Genomic DNA, 21,673 nt, shown 5'->3' on the forward strand with positions numbered 1-21,673 from the left:
TCGGGAGAACATCTGCACCGTAACACAACATAAACACAACAGAACAAACACCCAGAATCCCATGCAGCCCTGACTCTTCCGGGCTACATTATACACCCCTGCTACCACCAAACCCCGCCCCCACCCCAACCCTTCTCCCTCACACATCAACCCGGTTGAGGTGGGCGGGGTTTGGTAGCGGTGGGTGTATAATGTAGCCCGGAAGAGTTAGGGCTGCATGGGATTCTGGGTATTTGTCCTGTTGTGTTTATGTTGTGTTACGGTGCAGATGTTCTCCCGAAATGTGTTTGTTATTCTTGTTTGGTGTGGGTTCACAGTGTGGTGCATTATTAGTAAGAGTGTTAAAGTTTGTTTTTTTTATACCGCCACCGTCAGTGTGAGCTGTGTGGTTGTTGACTAAGTGTGCCATGCTGTCACCTACGTGAGCAAAGCGGAAGCCCCATACAACGTGTGGCTGATCAGGCACGCTGACTGTAGTGGGTGCTATATGCTGTACCATCACGGCACGCATGACGCTGACAAGCGCCATTAAATACAAACCCGCGTGCCGCACCAGCTTTCAAATTCCACATAAAGGTGTGGGCAGCGTGTCCGAGACCCCTGGTTATACATAGCACAAAGCAAAATAAAAAAACTTCGTATGCAGTGTTATTTCATTTAGAATTTCAAAAATTTTTTGCGGCTCCCATTGTTTTCTATAATTTGTGAAACTGGTAAAAATGGCTCTTTGACTGGTAAAGGTTGCCGACCCCTGGCATATACAAACCCCAAAAGCAGTGAAGTTGTCATGTTGTGTAAATGGTAAATAAAAAGAGAATACAATAATTTGCTAATCCTTTTCAACTTCTATTCAATTGAATAGGCTGCAAAGACAATATACTTAACGTTCGAACTGGAAAACTACATTTTTGGCAAATATTAGCTCATTTGGAATTTGATGCCTGCAACATGTTTCAAAAAAGCTGGCACAAGTGGCAAAAAAGAGTGAGAACGTTGAGGAATGTTCATCAAAGACTTATTTGGAACATCCCACAGGTGAACAGGCTAATTGGGAACAAGTGGGTGCCATGATTGGGTATAAAAGCAGCTTCCATGAAATGCTCACTCATTCACAAACAAGGATGGGGCGAGGGTCACCACTTTGTCAACAAATGCCTGCGCAAATTGTTTAAGAACAACATTTCTCAACAAGCTATTGCAAGGAATTCAGGGATTTCACCATCTACGGTCCGTAATATCATCAAAAGGTTCAGAGAATCTGGAGAAATCGCTGCACTTAAGCGGCAAGGCCGTGACCTTGGATCCCTCAGGCGTTACCGCATCAAAAAGCGACATCAGTGTGTGAAGGATATCACCACATGGGCTCAGGAACACTTCAGAAAACCACTGTCAGTAACTACAGTTGGTCACTACATCTGTAAGTGCAAGTTAAAACTCTACTGAATGTCACACCCGTTTTCGATCGACATATTTTACAATCAAGTGAAACGCAACAAAAATGCAACAAACAGTGAAATATGAACGCGGAGGGTACAAAATAAACCCACCTACAATCTGACGTATCACTAAGCTTTAGAACTTTGTTGTGAAAAGCTCCTTCCGCGTCTGTGGAAAAGCTTCCCGCCCACACTGCTTGGTGCCTCGTCTGAGCTGCTGTGATGTAGATTACCATAGTAACTAATTAGATGACCATAGTAACTGGTATATCATCCATAAGCGCAGATTCCAACCATTGAAATACTTTGTATAGTTCAAGACTTACGGTCATTAGAAAACATCACTGCACATCATCATGGCAGCTACACTTTCCATCTTAAAGATCTAAAAAAATTATTTGGGAATGTCCGGCGGGCCAGACTGAAAAGCTTAATGGACCGCATGTGGCCCCTGGGCCTTAATTTGCCCAGGTCTGCTCTACATCGTAGTAGATAAGAGAATAGTTTTTTCAAAATCTGTCCATAACTGTTTGACTTGTGTTCCTAACCAACAGACAAACAAACCCTGGACAAAACATAACTTCGGTGGTGGAGCTAATAAAGCGCCACATTTGTCTCGAGCGTTCCAAACCAAAACCGCCTCCGTCGAGGCGCGCCGTGCCAAGGGAAAGCACCTGCTGATATTATCACCTGGAAAACATTCATCAAGCTTTGTTGCAGAATCCAACGTCCTAGTAGACATACAATCACATACAGTACATCAAACAATACAAAATACAGTATAAAAGGCATTACACATAACATAATATTATAACAGTGCTTGTGCCTATTCAGTAAAAGGCATCTGATAAATAAATAAAAGCAGCAATAAAAAAAAAAAACATATACAGGTAAAAGCCAGTAAATTAGAATATTTTGAAAAACTTGATTTATTTCAGTAATTGCATTCAAAAGGTGTAACTTGTACATTATATTTATTCATTGCACACAGACTGATGCATTCAAATGTTTATTTCATTTAATTTTGATGATTTGAAGTGGCAACAAATGAAAATCCAAAATTCCGTGTGTCACAAAATTAGAATATTACTTAAGGCTAATACAAAAAAGGGATTTTTAGAAATGTTGGCCAACTGAAAAGTATGAAAATGAAAAATATGAGCATGTACAATACTCAATACTTGGTTGGAGCTCCTTTTGCCTCAATTACTGCGTTAATGCGGCGTGGCATGGAGTCGATGAGTTTCTGGCACTGTTCAGGTGTTATGAGAGCCCAGGTTGCTCTGATAGTGGCCTTCAACTCTTCTGCGTTTTTGGGTCTGGCATTCTGCATCTTCCTGTTCACAATACCCCACAGATTTTCTATGGGGCTAAGGTCAGGGGAGTTGGCGGGCCAATTTAGAACAGAAATACCATGGTCCGTAAACCAGGCACGGGTAGATTTTGCGCTGTGTGCAGGCGCCAAGTCCTGTTGGAACTTGAAATCTCCATCTCCATAGAGCAGGTCAGCAGCAGGAAGCATGAAGTGCTCTAAAACTTGCTGGTAGACGGCTGCGTTGACCCTGGATCTCAGGAAACAGAGTGGACCGACACCAGCAGATGACATGGCACCCCAAACCATCACTGATGGTGGAAACTTTACACTAGACTTCAGGCAACGTGGATCCTGTGCCTCTCCTGTCTTCCTCCAGACTCTGGGACCTCGATTTCCAAAGGAAATGCAAAATTTGCATGGTTGGGTGATGGTTTGGGGTGCCATGTCATCTGCTGGTGTCGGTCCACTCTGTTTCCTGAGATCCAGGGTCAACGCAGCCGTCTACCAGCAAGTTTTAGAGCACTTCATGCATGTTTAACACATATAGTTAATATTGTTAACAACTTAAAGGTGGTTAAAGATAATACAAGCATGTTTAACACATATAGTTAATATTGTTAACAACTTAAAGGTGGTTAAAGATAATACAAGCATGTTTAACACATATAGTTAATATTGTTAACAAGTTAAAGGTGGTTAAGGATAATACAAGCATGTTTAACACATATAGTTAATATTGTTAACAAGTTAAAGGTGGTTAAGGATAATACAAGCATGTTTAACACATATAGATTCCTTTCTTTCACGAAGACAAGAATATAAATTGGTGTATTACCTGATTGTGAGGACTTGCATTGATTGGAATCAGACAGTGGTGATGATAACGTCCGCATTTTCGAATGGAGGAGAAAAAAAGTCCTCCTTTCTGTCCAATACCACATGAAAGTGGTTGGTTTTTGGCATTTTATTTGTCCAGCTTCCGTACTCCTTTGTATACACTTTACAAGAAATACATTGTCGGCAAACCCCGTAGCTTGCTAGCTTGTGCACGCCAGCTTTCTGAGACTCTTGTTTTGTTAGCGCAACTGTGCAACTGTGCAGTCGGTCTTTGGAGTTTTGACGACAGGTACGGCGCCAGAGTCTGTTAAAATAAAGAGTTTCTCGCCTTCCATTCGGTAATTTTAATGAGCTGGCATGAAAGTGACGTCATAGTGAAGATTTATGATCGCTCATTTTTAGGACTATTTTTTTAATGCCTGGCTGGTGATCGACTGACACACCCTCCGAGATCGACCGGTAGCTCGCGATCGACGTAATGAGCACCCCTGAGCTAGTGTATCTCTGAATTGTTTTCCTACTGGTGTGTCCAGGCAGGAGGACGCTAGCAGTAGTCACCAAGCTGGATCTGATGGACGCAGGAACAGACGCCATGGATATACTGACAGGCCGAGTCATTCCTGTGAAACTAGGCATCATCGGACTCGTCAACAGGTGACTTTGCCATGTGGGTTTGCCTAACTCTGTTGTTGCGCTCCTGGTAACACGGTGTGTTCCCATGACGTCTCACAGGAGCCAATTGGATATCAATCAGAGGAAATCCGTGGCTGATTCTATACGTGACGAATACGCTTTTCTACAGAAGAAGTACCCCTCCCTTGCGAACAGAAGTGGTACCAAATATCTCGCCAGGACACTGAATAGGTAGGAGAGGACATTCCTCTTTTTTTGAAATGTTGGTTATTGTGCAGTAAAAAACAATACATGACTTTAGATTGCTCATGCACCACATCCGAGACTGCCTCCCTGAGCTCAAAACCAGGATCAACGTGCTGGCAGCCCAGTACCAGTCGCTCCTCAACAGCTACGGAGAGCCGGTGGACGACAAAAGCGCCACGTTGTTGCAGCTCATCACCAAGTTTGCCGCAGAGTACTGCCACACCATCGAGGGCACGGCCAAGTACATCGAGACTGCTGAACTGTGAGTGTCCTCACCAGCACCTTGCCACTCACTGCAAAGCACTACCAACTGATTTTTCTGTGTCCTCCCTCTTTCAGCTGTGGCGGCGCCAGAATCTGTTACATATTTCACGAGACGTTCGGGCGCACCTTGGAGTCTGTCGATCCCCTGGGGGGCCTGACCACCATCGACGTACTCACGGCAATCAGAAATGCAACGGTGGGTTTCCGCAACATCTTTTAAATGCAACTCCAACAATCATTTTTAGGCTCATTAGTGCAACATTTTTGTATTTCCTTTTTTCCCCCTCCAGGGCCCAAGGCCTGCTTTGTTCGTGCCCGAGGTGTCCTTTGAGTTGCTGGTCAAGAGGCAAGTAAAGCGTCTGGAGGAGCCGAGTCTGCGCTGTGTGGAGTTAGTTCACGAGGAGATGCAGAGGATCATCCAGCACTGCAGCAACTACAGCACACAGGTGGCCACATATATAAAACAATACACCTGCAACATCAATCAGCCAACAGCTGGAGCAGGAGGGCCCACACTTTTTCTGCAGACCAGCTAGGGATGTCCCGATCCAGGTTTTTGCACTTCCGATCCGATACCGATATTGTTTTTGCATTTCCGATCCGATACCGATACTGACCGATACTGGCCTATCCGAGCATGTATTAAAGTTTAGTTATTTAGCCTACTTAGTATATACTCTCGGCAGGGTCCTTGAGGGTGCATGGGAGTTTGCCCAACCAGTCTACATGTGCTTTGTGGACTTGGAGAAGGCATTCGACCGTGTACCCCGGGAAGTCCTGTTGGGAGTGCTCAGAGAGTATGGGGTAACGGACTGTCTTATTGTGGCAGTTCGCTCCCTGTATGATCAGTGTCAGAGCTTGGTCCGCATTGCCGGCAGTAAGTCGGACACGTTTCCAGTGAGGGTTGGACTCCGCCAAGGCTGCCCTTTGTCACCCATTCTGTTCATAACTTTTATGGACAGAATTTCTAGGCGCAGTCAGGGCGTTGAGGGGATCTGGTTTGGTGGCTGCAGGATTAGGTCACTGCTATTTGCAGATGATGTGGTCCTGATGGCTTCCTCCGGCCAAGATCTTCAGCTCTCACTGGATCGGTTCGCAGCCGAGTGTGAAGCGACTGGGATGGGAATCAGCACCTCCAAGTCCAAGTCCATGGTTCTCTCCCGGAAAAGGGTGGAGTGCCATCTCCGGGTTGGGGAGGAGATCTTGCCCCAAGTGGAGGAGTTGAAGTACCTCGGAGTCTTGTTCACGAGTGGGGGAAGAGTGGATCGTGAGATCGACAGGCGGATCGGTGCGGCGTCTTCAGTAATGCGGACGCTGTATCGATCCGTTGTGGTGAAGAAGGAGCTGGGCAAAGCTCTCGATTTACCGGTCGATCTACGTTCCCATCCTCACCTATGGTCATGAGCTTTGGGTCATGACCGAAAGGACAAGATCACGGGTACAAGCGGCCGAAATGAGTTTCCTCCGCCGAGTGGCGGGGCTCTCCCTTAGAGATAGGGTGAGAAGCTCTGTCATTCGGGGGGAGCTCAAAGTAAAGCCGCTGCTCCTCCACATGGAGAGGAGCCAGATGAGGTGGTTCGGGCATCTGGTCAGGATGCCACCCGAACGCCTCCCTAGGAAGGTGTTTCGGGCACGTCCGACCGGTAGGAGGCCACGGGGAAGACCCAGGACACGCTGGGAAGACTATCTCTCCCGGCTGGCCTGGGAACGCCTCGGGATCCCCCGGGAGGAGCTGGACGAAGTGGCTGGGGAGAGGGAAGTCTGGGCTTCCCTGCTTAAGCTGCTGCCCCCGCGACCCGACCTCGGATAAGCGGAAGAAGATGGATGGATGGATGGATAGCCTACTTAGTTGTCAGAATCATGTTGAAAAGGGTTTTAGTACTCTTGATAACAACTAGCCAGCTGAATTAGGGGAGTTTGAATAATACACAATGTTTGGTAACAAGAAACTGACCTGTTTATTCAAGGATAAACACAAAATAGACAAAATTATACACGACAAACAGAAATGGCATCATTGAAACTAGGGCTGGGCGATATGGCCTTTTTTTAATATTGCGATATTTTAAGGCCATATTGCGATACACGATATATATCTCGATATTTTGCCTTAGCCTTGAATGAACACTTGATGCATATAATCACAGCAGTATGATGATTCTATGTGTTTTGATTGATTGATTGAGACTTTTATTAGTAGGTTGCACAGTGAAGTACATATTCAATCAATCAATCAATCAATGTTTATTTATATAGCCCTAAATCACAAGTGTCTCAAAGGGCTGCACAAGCCACAACGACATCCTCGGTATAGCCCACATAAGGGCAAGGAAAAACTCACCCCAGTGGGACGTCGATGTGAATGACTATGAGAAACCTTGGAGAGGACCGCATATGTGGGTAACCCCCCCCCCTCTAGGGAGACCGAATGCAATGGATGTCGAGTGGGTCTAACATAATATTGTGGGAGTCCAGTCCATAGTGGATCCAGCATAACAGTAAGAGTCCAGTCCACAGTGGGGTCAGCAGGAAACCATCCCGAGCGGAGACGGGTCAGCAGCGCAGAGATGTTCCCAACCGATATACAGGCGAGCGGTCCACCCCGGGTCCCGACCCCGGACAGCCACCGGATCTGTGTGTCTCCCCTTCCACAAGGGATAGGGGGGAGCAGAGGAGAAAAGAAAAGAAACGGCAGATCAACTGGTCCAAAAAAGGCGGGCTATTCAAAGGCTAGAGTATACAAATGAGTTTTGAGATGGGACTTAAATGTTTCTACTGAGGTAGCATCTCTAACTGTTACCGGGAGGGCATTCCATAGTGCTGGAGCCCGAATAGAAAACGCTCTACAGCCCGCAGACTTTTTTTGGGCTCTGGGAATCACTAATAAGCCGGAGTTCTTTGAACGCAGATTTCTTGCCGGGACATATGGTACAATACAACCGTACAATTGACCACTAAATGGTAACACCCGAATAAGTTTTTCAACTTGTTTAAGTCGGGGTCCACTTAAATTGATTCATGATACAGATATATACTATCAGATATATACTATCATCATAATACAGTCATCACACAAGATAATCACATTGAATTATTTACATTATTTATAATCCAGGGTGTGGAGGGGGGCGCCGGATGTAAGTGTCAAAAAGACAGCCAAAAGAGTTTGATATAAGAATAAATCTAAAGTTAAAATATAGGGTAGAAATGCACCCATTTGCAGGAAATGTAGTCTTGATTTTCAAAATTTTCTTTCAAGGCTTGCATGTCTACATTAAAACAATCTTCTTCATACTGCATTAATATATGCTACTTTTAAACTTTCATGCAGAGAAGGAAATCACAACTAAAAAAATCACTAATTTTTTCATACGGTGTTGATGTGGAAACTTTTGCCTCTGCATTTTGATGGTGTGGGCGTGTGGCACCGAATGGAGATAAGCGTCTCGACAGACGTTACAATATTTGAACAATGATGACGAAAACGGCTTTCTCTGTCGTGTTTGTGTGTCGAAAATTGTTATGCGCTTATTTTTTTATCTGATTTTGTGCGTGGCATAGATTTGCTATGCGCAGAGGACGCTTAAACAGTGCGCAATTGCACAGGCGAGCACCTTAGAGGGAGCGTTGGTCACACGGCTGCGCTGGCATCACAGCTAACGTTAGCCATGCTGCTACCTCTCTGCTCGGGGAGGACGTATACGTATGTGACGTATGACGTGACAGTATGTGACGTATGACGTGACAGTATGTGACGTGTGTAAGAAGGTGCGCTTGCTGTCTGTGAGAGGGAGACACAGGAAAGAGTGAGAAGAGCCTGTCGTGTAATGCCAGCAGCTAAAAGCAACTGCGTGAGAATCCACAGACCTGTTGATGTGTTGAAGGTGTGCTGGAAAATGCGGAACGGAAATTACGGAGCAGCAGAAAAGTGGAATGTATTATTTAAATCGGTGCGTTGGAAAACACGGACCGGAGTCTTTTTTTAAACTGGATCTGGATCGGCATTTTCCCATGCCTTGCCGATACGCAATTTTTGGCAAATATCGGCAGCCGATCCGATCCAAATATCGGATCGGGACATCCCTAAGACCAGCTACTTTTCAATGGACCAAGTGGAGGGGATCTACCTCACTCATATATATATCATTTATTGTGATTTATTTATGAAAGAGAGGTTTATGTTAAGAGGTTAAAGGTGTTTAATGATAATACAAGCATGTTTAACACATTCCTTTCATTCAAGAAGACAAGAATATAAGTTGGTATATTACCTGATTGTGATGACTTGGATTCATTGGAATCAGACAGTAGTAGGAGTGTAACGGTACACAAAAATGTTGGTTCGGTACGTACCTCGGTTTAGAGGACACGGTTCGGTTCATTTTCGGTACAGTAAGAAAACAACAAAATATACATTTTTGGGTTATTTATTTACCAAATTTGCAAAATCTTCCACCAAAAATATTTTTCTTAGTGGAATATTTGATGTGAAGTAATGGGAACCTTGGATAGGTCAATAATTCATAATAACATTGATTTTGATTCAATATTATGTGTAGATTCCTAATTAAGCCTTTAGCTTGACGCTCCTCTACTTTCTCCTGCTCCGCTTGCTGCGGCAACAACAAACAAACTCCAGACGCTCCTCTTTGTTTTGTATTGTTTACTTAATAATTCAAAAACGTAAAACAATAACGATGTGGGAACAAATGATTGGCAAAATAAAAAGAGTTTGTTACAGTAGGTGTTACAAAAAGCAAGACTAAGAAAAAGTAAGAGTGAGGTCAAAAAACTGTGTGGCTCAATTCCCCGCACCTGACTGCCATTACCCATAATGCACTATGTCCAAAAACCAACCAACCACACAGATCCTTCCGCCATATATGCAATCAAACAGTTACGTCATCAAATTTAGACAAATGTAATAATTACAAATAAAGTGTACCTTATCATTATTCTAAGCATGCAAATATATACATTTTCGTATTATGCAAATAAAGTAAATAGTCCCATTTTGGCTGAATAAACATAAAGCACCTTCCATAAAAATGTAAATTAACTTAAACAGCATTTAGGCTCCTACATTTGTTTTGAGCAATGACAGTTTGAAAGAAAGAAAAAACAGCTTTGTTTTATTAGTCAACATTGCAACTTTTTCTAAATTACATTTGACCTTTAAGCTTTTTTATTTCACTTTTGTTATGTTTTTGTTTATTTTAATAGTATTTTTAGAATGTGCCGTGCGTGGGCCGCAAATGGCCTCCGGGGCACTTTTTTGACACCCCTGCTATAGATAATAAAAAATTAAATGTGATAGATCTATGGATAAAAAGCAGAGCCTGGCGACGCATGCGCGTTTATCATAACTCTCTCTCTCTCTCTCTCTGTCTCTGCCCCTCCCTCACCAATGCTGCTGCGTGCGCACAATTTGTTTTGTTTTTAACCCCTTCTTAACCCTGAACGTACATTGAAAATACACGCAACCCTAACTCAAAATGCCAGACATTTGAGGCATTAAGTGGTCAATTGTACGGAATATGTACTGAACTGTGCAATCTACTAATAAAAGTTTTAATCAATCAATCAAAAAAGCATGCCGTGTGTTGTGCCTCGGTGTGCATTGTTTACACAACGTGCGGTACGCTACTTAATATGTCCGTGTGGTACACCTCCGAACCGAACCGGAACCCTCGTACCGAAACGGTTCAATACAAATACACGTATCGTTTCACCCGTAGTGTTTAATGATAATACAAGCATGTTTAACACATTCCTTTCATTCAAGAAGACAAGAATATAAGTTGGTATATTACCTGATTGTGATGACTTGGATTCATTGGAATCAGACAGTAGTAGGGGTGTAACGGTACACAAAAATTTTGGTTCGGTACGTACCTCGGTTTAGAGGTCACAGTTCGGTTCGGTTCATTTTCGGTACAATAAGAAAACAACAATATATACATTTTTGGGTTATTTATTTACCAAATTTGCAAACTCTTCCACCAAAAATATTTTTCTTAGTGGAATATTTGATGTGAAGTAATGGGAACCTTGGATAGGTCAATAATTCATAATAACATTGATTTTGATTCATAATTATGTTTTGAGCAATGACAGTTTGAAAGAAAATAAAACAGCTTTGTTTTATTAGTCAACATTGCAACTTTTTCTAAATTACATTTAACCTTTAAGCTTTTTTATTTCACTTTTGTTATGTTTTTGTTTATTTTAATAGTATTTTTAGAATGTGCCGTGGGCCTTTAAAACATTAGCTGTGGGCCGCAAATGGCCTCCGGGGAACACTTTTGACTATAGATAATAAAAAATTTAATGTGATAAATCTATGGATAAAAAGCAGAGCCTGGCGACGCATGCGCGTTTATCATAACTCTCGCTCTCTCTCTGTCTCTGCCCCTCCCTCACCAATGCTGCTGTGTGCACAATTTGTTTTGTTTTAACCCCTTCTTAACCCTGAACGTACATTGAAAATACACGCAACCCTAACTCAAAATGCCAGACATTTGAGGCATTAAGTGGTCAATTGTACGGAATACCGGTATGTACTGAACTGTGCAATCTACTAATAAAAGTTTTAATCAATCAATCAAAAAAGCATGCCGTGTGTTGTGCCTCGGTGTGCATTGTTTACACAACGTGCGTTACGCTACTTAATATGTCCGTGTGGTACACCTCCGAACCGAACCGGAACCCTCGTACCGAAACGGTTCAATACAAATACACGTATCGTTTCACCCGTAGTGTTTAATGATAATACAAGCATGTTTAACACATTCCTTTCTTTCACGAAGACAAGAATATACGTTGGTGTATTACCTGATTGTGATGACTTGCATTGATTGGAATCAGACAGTAGTGATGATAACATCCACGTTTTCAAATGGAGGAGAGAAACAAGTCCTCCTTTCTGTCCAATACCACATGAAAATGCTTGCTTTTTGTTTGTCCAGCTTCCATACTCCTTTTTATACACTTTACAAGAACTACATTGGCGGCAAACTCCGTAGCTTGCTAACTTTCTGAGACTCTTATTTTGTTAGCGCAGGCAGGATGAAGCGGCGCTTTTATTGCGAAGACAGGAACTGTGCAGTCAGTCCTTAGAGTTTTGACGGCAGGTACGGCGCGAGTGTCTGTTGAAATAAAAAGTGTTTCTGGCCTTCCTGTTGGTAATTTCACCAGCCAGCGTCATCTCACAGGACCCTCGGGTGGCGTGAATGTCAATCAAGTGACCAAAGTCACGTCTTGGTGAAGATTGATGATCCATCATTTTTAGCTCTATTTTTGTAATGCCTGGCTGGTGATGGACTGACACACCCTCCACCATCCACCGCTAGCTCGCCATCCACGTAATGAGCACCCCTGAGCTAGAGTCAAGATCTTGATTAAGGAAGTGAAGTTCTTTCAAGCTCCATCCTGGGTCCGTAGAACAAAATGCCATTAGTACGTGCATTAGATCGACAAAGGCCTTCTGATGTTTTTAAAAATGTTTCTGCATTGGCAAACACAATGTTGTGAACAAAATGTTTTTGGTTTTTTTGCAGGAGCTACTGAGATTTCCAAAGCTCCATGATGCCATTGTCGAAGTGGTCACCTCCCTGTTGAGGAAGAGACTGCCAGTCACCAATGAAATGGTACTTGTATACCGTATTTTCCGCACCATAAGGCGCCCTGGGTTATAAGCCGCGCCTTCAATGAACGGCATATTTCAAAACTTTGTCCACCTATAAGCCGCCCGGTGTTGTAAGCCGCATCTAACTGCGCTAAAGGAATGTCAAAAAAACAGTCAGATAGGTCAGTCAAACTTTAATAATATATTAAAAACCAGCGTTCTAACAACTCTGTTCACTCCCAAAATGTACGCAAATGTGCAATCACAAACATACGTATATCAACATGGACAGAGCTGCGTGAAAAAAGCCACCCGGCCTCTTCGCGTAAACTTAAACTTACCTTAACCACTCGCTCATCTTTTCTTCATCCATCCCTTCGAGTTAGCTTTTATGATGACGCCGGCTGGAAAGGTCTCTTTTGGCAAGGTCTTCCTTTTGAATATCACCATGGGTGGAAGTTTCTGGCCATTAGCATGGCAAGCTAGAACCACAGTGAAGGATGACTTCTCATTCCCTGTGGTGCGAATATTCACCGTACGTGCTCCCGTTGTATCCACAGTGCGGTTCACAGGAATATCAGTTGCTGTGAAATAGTAATCCGTGTGCGGATGGAGAGATTGCGTCTTTTCATGAACCGGATCCCTGACGCTTAGTAGGAGCCATTTTGTGGTCTTTACAGATGTAAACACACAAAGGAAATGAAACGTACGGTATATCCGCGCGCTTTTTCTTCTTCTACGCGGGCGGGTGGTTGCTTACAGTAGAAGAAGAAGCGCTTCCTGTTCTATGGGGGCGGGTGCTTACCTTGGCGGTTGCTTGCGTAGAAGAAGAAGCGCTTCCTGTTCTACCGGGAAAATGGCGGCTGTTTACCGAAGTTGCGAGATCGAAACTTTATGAAAATGAATCGTAATATTAATCCATATATAAAGCGCACCGGGTTAAAAGCCGCACTGTCAGCTTTTGAGTAAATTTGTGGTTTTTAGGTGCGGCTAATAGTGCGGAAAATACGGTACTTGAACTTTGTGGTCATTTATTGAGGGCTAAGTTAGTATTTTTTCCTAATAAGGTGCACAACCTGGTTGCTATCGAGCTGGCGTACATCAACACCAAACACCCAGACTTTGCTGATGCCTGCGGCCTGATGAACCATAATATAGAGGTACCAGTCTCGCACTAATGAGATAAGTTAATGGCATTGAACAGAAATCTAAAATGGTGTTTGTGTGTTACCACAGGAGCAAAGACGCAACAGAATAAGGGACCTGCCTTCTGCTGTCCCCCGAGACAAGGTACAAGGAATCATATGTACTTCCTGGACACTTTATTAGACAAGTCTAATAAGAACAAATACAAGAGCTGTGTCAATATATTAGAAAGCTCTTTTATATATGTTTCTCTCTTACGGAGCTAACATCTGACCTTCAGGCAGCAGCAGGTGGTGCTCAGGGCACCTCTTCCAACGAGCAGATCGATGGCGGGACAGGGAACTGGAGGGGAATGCTGAAAAAGGGAGAGGACGGTATGGTCCCCCAGAACCCCCTACCGAGCAGCGCACAAAAGGGCTATGCTGTTAATTTGCTAGATGTGGTAAGGACTGACTTGTATTTGTGTTGTTGTTATCACATCCTGTTATTACTAAAGAGAAGATAGAGGAAAGAACAAAGGACGCATTGATGGGGAGAATAACATACCTGCCAACTACTCCGGTTTTCCCGTAATTAGTACGGTTTTCATCAACCTATTCCGGGTTACGGTTGCAGTGATTAAAAAATACGGTTTTTCATTAATTAAAAAAAATATTTTTTTAAAATGCGCAAGGCTATTTATAGCACCGCTGCCAAGCACGAGGCACCTGTTGCCATTGTTTCCAAACGAGCGAACGATCATGGAATCAGCCGGAGAAACATCGCAAACGAGTCTTAAACCGAAAAGAAAACTGCAGTCATTCCGTAAAGAATATTCAAAAGCCTATCCGGGAATAATTATCCGTTCCAAAAAGGGTGAAAACTACGCGAATTGCACCTTGTGCAGACAAGATTTTTCGATCGGACACGGAGGAATTAGCGATGTAAAAGACCACGTTGGGACAAAAAAACACAAGTCTAATGCCGTTGCTAACGATACAAGTGGAAAACTTTCAACGTTTTTCGGATTTTAGCCACAAAAAGGTAATGACACCAATGTTATCTATTGGAATTGTTTAGTACTGTTATACTGTTAAAAGTGTTTATACTATTTATGCTTTCAAGTCCAAGTTGAAGAAATCTTGTTAAATGTTGACAGCATAACTACCAAAATACAGAAGTACCGTATTTTCCGCACTATAAGGCGCACCGGATTATTAGCCGCACCTTCTATGAATTACATATTTCATAATTTTGTCCACCAATAAGCCGCCCCGGACTAAAAGCCGCGCCTACGCTGCGCTAAAGTGAATGTCAAAAAAACGCTGCGCTAAAGTGAATGTCAAAAAAACAGTCAGATAGTTCAGTCAAACTTTAATAATATATTGAAAACCAGCGTTCTAACAACTCTGTCCCAAAATGTACGCAAATGTGCAATCACAAACATAGTAAAATTCAAAATGGTGTAGAACAATAGCAACATAATGTTGCTTTAACGTTAATGTCACAACACACAAAATAAACATAGCGCTCACCTTCTGAAGTTATTCTTCATTCGTAAATCCTTCGAATTCTTCGTCTTCGGTGTCCGAATTGAAAAGTTGGGCGAATACGGGATCCAAAATGGCCGGTTCCGTCTCGTAGAAGTCATCGGGAGTCAGTGTCGCTGTTGTTCTGTGAATCCTGCCTTCCGGAAAGCTCGGACCACAGTTGTGACCGAAATATCTGCCCAGGCATTTACGATCCACTGGCAAATGTTGGCGTATGTCGTCCGAGGCTGTCTGCCCGTCTTAGTGAAGGTGTGTTCGCCTTCGGAGCTGTGTGAAAAAAGCCACCCGGCCTCTTCGCGTAAACTTCCCTTAACCACTCGCTCATCTTTTCTTCATCCATCCATCCCTTCGAGTTAGCTTTTATGATGACGCCGGCTGGAAAGGTCTCTTTTGGCAAGGTCTTCCTTTTGAATATCACCATGGGTGGAAGTTAGCATGGCAAGCTAGAACCACAGTGAAGGATGACTTCATTCCCTGTGGTGCGAATATTCACCGTACGTGCTCCCGTTCCACAGTGCGGTTCACAGGAATATCAGTTGCTGTGAAATACGGTAGTAATCCGTGTGCGGATGGAGAGATTGCGTCTTTTTATGAACCGGATCGCTTATTAGGAGCCATTTTGTGGTCTTTACAGATGTAAACAGGAAATGAAACGTACGGTGATATCCGCGCGTTTTTTCTTCTTCTTCCGGGGGCGGGTGAAGCGCTTCCTTTTCTATGGGGGCGGGTGAAGCGCTTCCTGTTCTATGGGGGCGGGTGCTTTCCTTGGCGGTTGCTTGCGTAGAAGAAGAAGCGCTTCCTGTTCTACCGGGAAAAAAGATGGCGGCTGTTTACCGAAGTTGCGAGACCGAAACTTTATGAAAATGAATCGTAATAAAGCGCACCGGGTTATTAGGCGCACTGTCAGCTTTTGAGAAAAATTGTGGTTTTTAGGTGCGCCTTATAGTGCGGAAAATACGGTATGTCCTTAATATTTTTGCAGTGCTATTTCTGTTGAAAAGTTCAAATGATTACATTAGAGATGTGATGTGCCACTTTTCAAGTGTCTGATGGCTTAAATTAATTTTCATTAATTTTTCATATTTTGAATTCTTTTGAAAGGCTTACAAAAAAACTACATTTGAATTGTAATTCCATGCTATTGACAGGACTATTCATTTTAATGAAGTTAGCTTACCATGTTTACAGTATGATAATTGTGATAGAAATGTGAATTTTAGGCACAGAATATTTTTTACAATTGAACAAGGCAGTAGATTATACAAGCTTGGACAGAAAGTTAATAATGACACCAATTTTTTTTTAAATGGAATTGTTTAGTACTGTTTTACCATTTGTTTACTGTAAAAACTGTTTATACTGTTTATACTTTCAATTAACAAATTGAAGTCTTGTGAAAGGTTGACAGGATAACTGGCATTAACTGTCAAAATAATTTCAAACTATTGAAGTTAGCTTACAGAATAAACATGTCAATCAACCCATATGATTTTTGCTGTAATATTTTTGTTTTGAAAAGTCACTGTGACTGATAGAAAAGTGATGGTTTTAGCAACATTTTAACCTGTCTGAATGCTAATAATCATTTTGCGTCGGGGGGCGAAGCCTGAACCCCCCACCAGGACTTTGTCCTGGACCTACCGGGGCCTGCGGCCCCTTGACCCTGGCTACTAGGTTTTTCTGATTTCAAAAGTTGGCAGGTATGGAATAATGTAAAAGCCATTCAGGCATGTTTTTCGTTATTAAATTAAAAACATTAAAACTGCACGATCTTGTTGACCTCAGCACTGCTATTGTGACGTATAAAGCTCATAACCTACATGCTGCCTGGGTGTCTACAGGAGAGGTTCAAACCTAGGGACAGTCCCTATGACCTCAGATGTTCAGCTGTCATTCAGAAAGCAAACATAAGAAGGAGCTTAAAAAGTAGATGTGTTTCTGTCAGGGGGGTTCATCTGTGGAACAGCTTGGATGATTCCTTCGAATGTTCCAGTTCCATTCACACACCCTTGTGTGGTGTTCGGGTCTGTGGGACCCGTTTTCATTTTTTATGAAAAGAAAAATGATGCAATTAATTAATTTTTCAAATTGAGACTCACTGACTTTGGCTCATTTTCTGTGAAGAACATATATCAGAATACATATTTCATGACCACACACCATACACATTTATATTACATATAAGATGTCCATGTCCACTGAACCCGGGGCTAATAGAAGTGTGGAAATTGATGTTCTGTGTACCACACACACACACACACACACACACACACACACACACACACACACACACACACACACACACACACACACACACACACACACACATACACACACACACACACACACACCAGGCCTAGACAGGAGGAGGACAGAGTGTAGGTAGAACATCAGTGGGTCAAATGTGCGAGAAAATGAGAGCAGACAGTGTTGACAAACAATGTTGCAACCTTGTGTGGGAACCGCAGGTGCAGAAACACAAAAGAAGAATCCCTGTGGGATGCACAAACTGGCAGAGAAATTTTCCGTGCAACGTTCATATTGTTGTTACTCAGCCAGCGTTTGTGGGTCTGATGGACCCGTTGCATTTTGTGGCTTTTAATGCCTCACAATCAAACACTTTTATGTTAAAATACTGAACAGATGTTTACCTTATCCCAATAAACATCTGTTCAGTATTTTAACATAAAAGTGTTTGATTGTGAGGCATTAAAAGCCACAAAATGCAACGGGTCCATCAGACCCACAAACGCTGGCTGAGTAACAACAATATGAACATTTCACAAGGGTTAAAAAACACTTTAAGACGAATGTCTCAGAAAAATATATCACTCTTGAATCAACACAGTAGTTAATACTATGAGCGATGGTAATTACAAACTAAATGTGGGATATAAATAATAATGGAAGTATAATTGTTTGTATATAGCAGGGGTGCTCACACTTTTTCTGCAGGCGAGCTACTTTTCAATTGAAGTCGTGGGGATCTACCTCATTCATATATATAATTTATATTTACTTATTTATGAAACATATGTTTTTGTTAACAAGTTAAAGGTGTTTAATGATAATGCAAGCATGTTTAACACATATAGTTAATATTGTTAATAAATTAAAGGTGTTTAATGATAATACAAGTATGTTTAATACATATAGTTAATATTGTTAACAAGTTAAAGGTGTTTAATGATAATACAAGCATGTTTAACACATATAGTTAATATTGTTAATAAATTAAAGGTGTTTAATGAAAATACAACTATGTTTAATACATATAGTTAATATTGTTAACAAGTTAAAGGTGTTTAATGATAATACAAGCATGTTTAACACATATAGTTAATATTGTTAATAAATTAAAGGTGTTTAATGATAATACAAGTATGTTTAATACATATAGTTAATATTGTTAACAAGTTAAAGATGTTTAATGATAATACAAGCATGTTTAACACATATAGTTAATATTGTTAATAAATTAAAGGTGTTTAATGAAAATACAAGTATGTTTAATACATATAGTTAATCTTGTTAACAAGTTAAAGGTGTTTAATGATAATACAAGCATGTTTAACACATATAGTTAATATTGTTAATAAGTTAAAGGTGTTTAAAGATAATGCAAACATGTTTAACACATATAGTTACTATTGTTAACAAGTTAAAGATGTTTAGTGATAATGCAAGCATGTTTAACACATATAGTTAATATTGTTAATACATTATAGGTGTTTAATGATAATACAAGAATGTTTAACACATAGTTAATATTGTTAACAAGTTAAAGGTGTTTAAAGATAATACAAGCATGTTTAACACATATAGTTAATATTGTTAATAAGTTAAAAGTGTTTAGAGATAATACAAGCATGTTTAATACATATAGTTAATATTGTTAACAAGTTAAAGGTGTTTAATGATAATACAAGCATGTTTAACACATATAGTTAATATTGTTGATAAAGGTGTTTAATGAAAATACAACTATGTTTAATACATATAGTTAATATTGTTAACAAGTTAAAGGTGTTTAATGATAATACAAGCATGTTTAACACATATAGTTAATATTGTTAATAAGTTAAAGGTGTTTAAAGATAATGCAAGCATGTTTAACACATATAGATTCCTTTCTTTCATGAAGACAAGAATATAAGTTGGTGTATTACCTGATTCTGATGACTTGCATTGATTGGAATCAGACAGTGGTGCTGATAAGGTCCGCATTTTCGAATGAAGGAGAAAAAAAGTCCTCCTTTCTGTCCAATACCACGTGAAAGTGGTTGGTTTTTGGCATCTTATTTATCCAGCTTCCATACTCCTTTGTATACACTTTACAAGAAATACATTGTCGGCAAACTCCGTAGCTTGCTAGCTTGTGCACGCGAGCTTTCTGAGACTCTTATTTTGGTAGCGCAGGCAGGATGAAGCAGCGCTTTTATTGTGCAACTGTGCAGTCGGTCTTTGGAGTTTTGACGACAGGTACGGCGCCAGAGTCTGTTGAAATAAAGTGTTTCTCGCCTTCCTGTCGGTAATTTTAATGAGCTGGCAGCAGCCAGCGTCATCTCAGAAGACCCTCGGGTGCCGTGAATGTCAATCAAGTGACGGAAGTGACGTCATAGTGAAGATTTATGATCGCTCATTTTTAGGACTATTTTTTTAATGGCTGGCTGGTGATCGACTGACACACCTTCCGAGATCGACCGGTATCTCGCGATCGACGTAATGAGCACCCCTGGTATATAGTATATAATTGGTACAAAGGTTTACGTGTACAAGGATATTTCACATGTCTTTACTGTGTATATAATTGAACAGTATTTATGTTGTGTACAAGGTGTAGTTATAATATGTTGTGCAAAGGAAATGTCATATTTTTAGGAAGCTCGTCTTGTATTTGACATTGTTTATAGGGTTAGGCGCAATAAGTGTTCAACTTCAGCCTAAACCCTTTCGGTCTGCAACATTTTCAATTTATGAATGTACAACTGTTTGTTTATTTTGTTGACCACTGACCGAAGAAATAATAAACTAAAAATGTGTTTTCATCCAGCCTGTTCCAGTATCCAGGAAGTTGTCCGCTCGGGAGCAGCGAGACTGTGAGGTCATTGAGAGACTCATCAAGTCCTATTTCCTAATCGTACGGAAGAACATCCAGGACAGGTACCTGGAGGCAGCCTTGTTATCATCCACTGATCCGTACCAGTCATGTGTTTGCCTCCTGATCATAAGAATTTCATTACATCACAAACGACCGCATGCTTCACTGTCTCGTCTCTAATTCCTCCTCTTCAGCGTGCCCAAGGCCGTAATGCACTTCCTGGTCAACCACGTGAAAGACTGCCTGCAGAGTGAGCTGGTGGGCCAGCTGTATAAAGCCGGGCTGTTGGACGACCTGCTGACAGAGTCGGAAGACATGGCGCAGCGACGCAACGAGGCGGCGGGCATGCTCCAGGTAAACAGACTGGGGGAAAACTTAGGGTTTTTAATATTAGTCAACATTTGGCCACCATATCAGGATTTTTGAAAGAGTGCAATGGTAAAGTTGATGATACTGTTGATTAGGGATGTCCCGATCCAGGTTTTTGCACTTCCGATCCGATACCAATATTGTTTTTGCATTTCCGATCCGATACCGATACTGGCCTATCCGAGCATGTATTAAAGTTTAAAGTTATTTAGCCTACTTAGTTGTCAGAATCATGTTGAAAATGGTTTTAGTACTCTTGATAACAACTAGCCAGCTGAATTAGGTGAGTTTGAATAATACACAATGGTTGGTAACAAGAAACTGACCTGTTTATTCAAGGATAAACACAAAATAGACAAAATTATAAATGACAAACAGAAATGGCATCATTGAACTAGGGCTGGGCGATATGGCCTTTTTTTAATATTGCGATATTTTAAGACCATATTGCGATACACGATATATATCTTGATATTTTGCCTTAGCCTTGAATGAACACTTGATGCATATAATCACAGCAGTATGATGATTCTATGTGTTTTGATTGATTGATTGAGACTTTTATTAGTAGGTTGCACAGTGAAGTACATATTCCGTACAATTGACCACTAAATGGTAACACCCGAATAAGTTTTTCAACTTGTTTAAGTCGGGGTCCACTTAAATTGATTCATGTTTCAGATATATACTATCATCATAATACAGTCATCACACAAGATAATCACATTGAATTATTTACATTATTTATAATCCAGGGTGTGGAGGGGGGCGCCGGATGTAAGTGTCAAAAAGACAGCCAAAAGAGTTTGATATGAGAATAAATCTAAAGTTAAAATATAGGGTAGAAATGCACCCATTTGCAGGAAATGTAGTCTTGATTTTCAAAATGTTCTTTCAAGGCTTGCATGTCTACATTAAAACATTCTTCTTCATACTGCATTAATATATGCTACTTTTAAACTTTCATGCAGAGAAGGAAATCACAACTAAAAAAATCACTAATTTTTTCATACGGTGTTGATGTGGAAATTTTTGCCTCTGCATTTTGATGGTGTGGACGTGTGGCACCGAATGGAGATAAGCGTCTCGACAGACGTCACAATATTTGAACAATGATGACGAAAACTGTTTTCTCTGTCGTGTCCGACAGGGCTAGTTGATTCGGCAGGT

General features: G+C 41.4%; 1 protein-coding gene across 1 annotated transcript in view; it reads left to right on the plus strand.

The window, feature by feature from the left end:
• Positions 1 to 21,673, plus strand: part of dnm1l (dynamin 1-like) — a 37,359-nt gene that overhangs the window by 14,201 nt on the left and 1,485 nt on the right. Inside the window, exons 7-17 of the mRNA XM_061970422.2 lie at positions 4,122 to 4,242; positions 4,321 to 4,452; positions 4,523 to 4,729; positions 4,807 to 4,927; positions 5,022 to 5,177; positions 12,291 to 12,380; positions 13,426 to 13,518; positions 13,595 to 13,648; positions 13,785 to 13,946; positions 20,087 to 20,196; positions 20,329 to 20,488. Of these exons, the coding sequence (XP_061826406.1) occupies positions 4,122 to 4,242; positions 4,321 to 4,452; positions 4,523 to 4,729; positions 4,807 to 4,927; positions 5,022 to 5,177; positions 12,291 to 12,380; positions 13,426 to 13,518; positions 13,595 to 13,648; positions 13,785 to 13,946; positions 20,087 to 20,196; positions 20,329 to 20,488 (1,406 nt within the window). The remainder of the gene's footprint in view (positions 1 to 4,121; positions 4,243 to 4,320; positions 4,453 to 4,522; positions 4,730 to 4,806; positions 4,928 to 5,021; positions 5,178 to 12,290; positions 12,381 to 13,425; positions 13,519 to 13,594; positions 13,649 to 13,784; positions 13,947 to 20,086; positions 20,197 to 20,328; positions 20,489 to 21,673) is intronic.

Source organism: Nerophis lumbriciformis, linkage group LG10 (assembly GCF_033978685.3).
Source record: "Nerophis lumbriciformis linkage group LG10, RoL_Nlum_v2.1, whole genome shotgun sequence".
Classification (NCBI taxonomy): Eukaryota; Metazoa; Chordata; class Actinopteri; order Syngnathiformes; family Syngnathidae; genus Nerophis; species Nerophis lumbriciformis.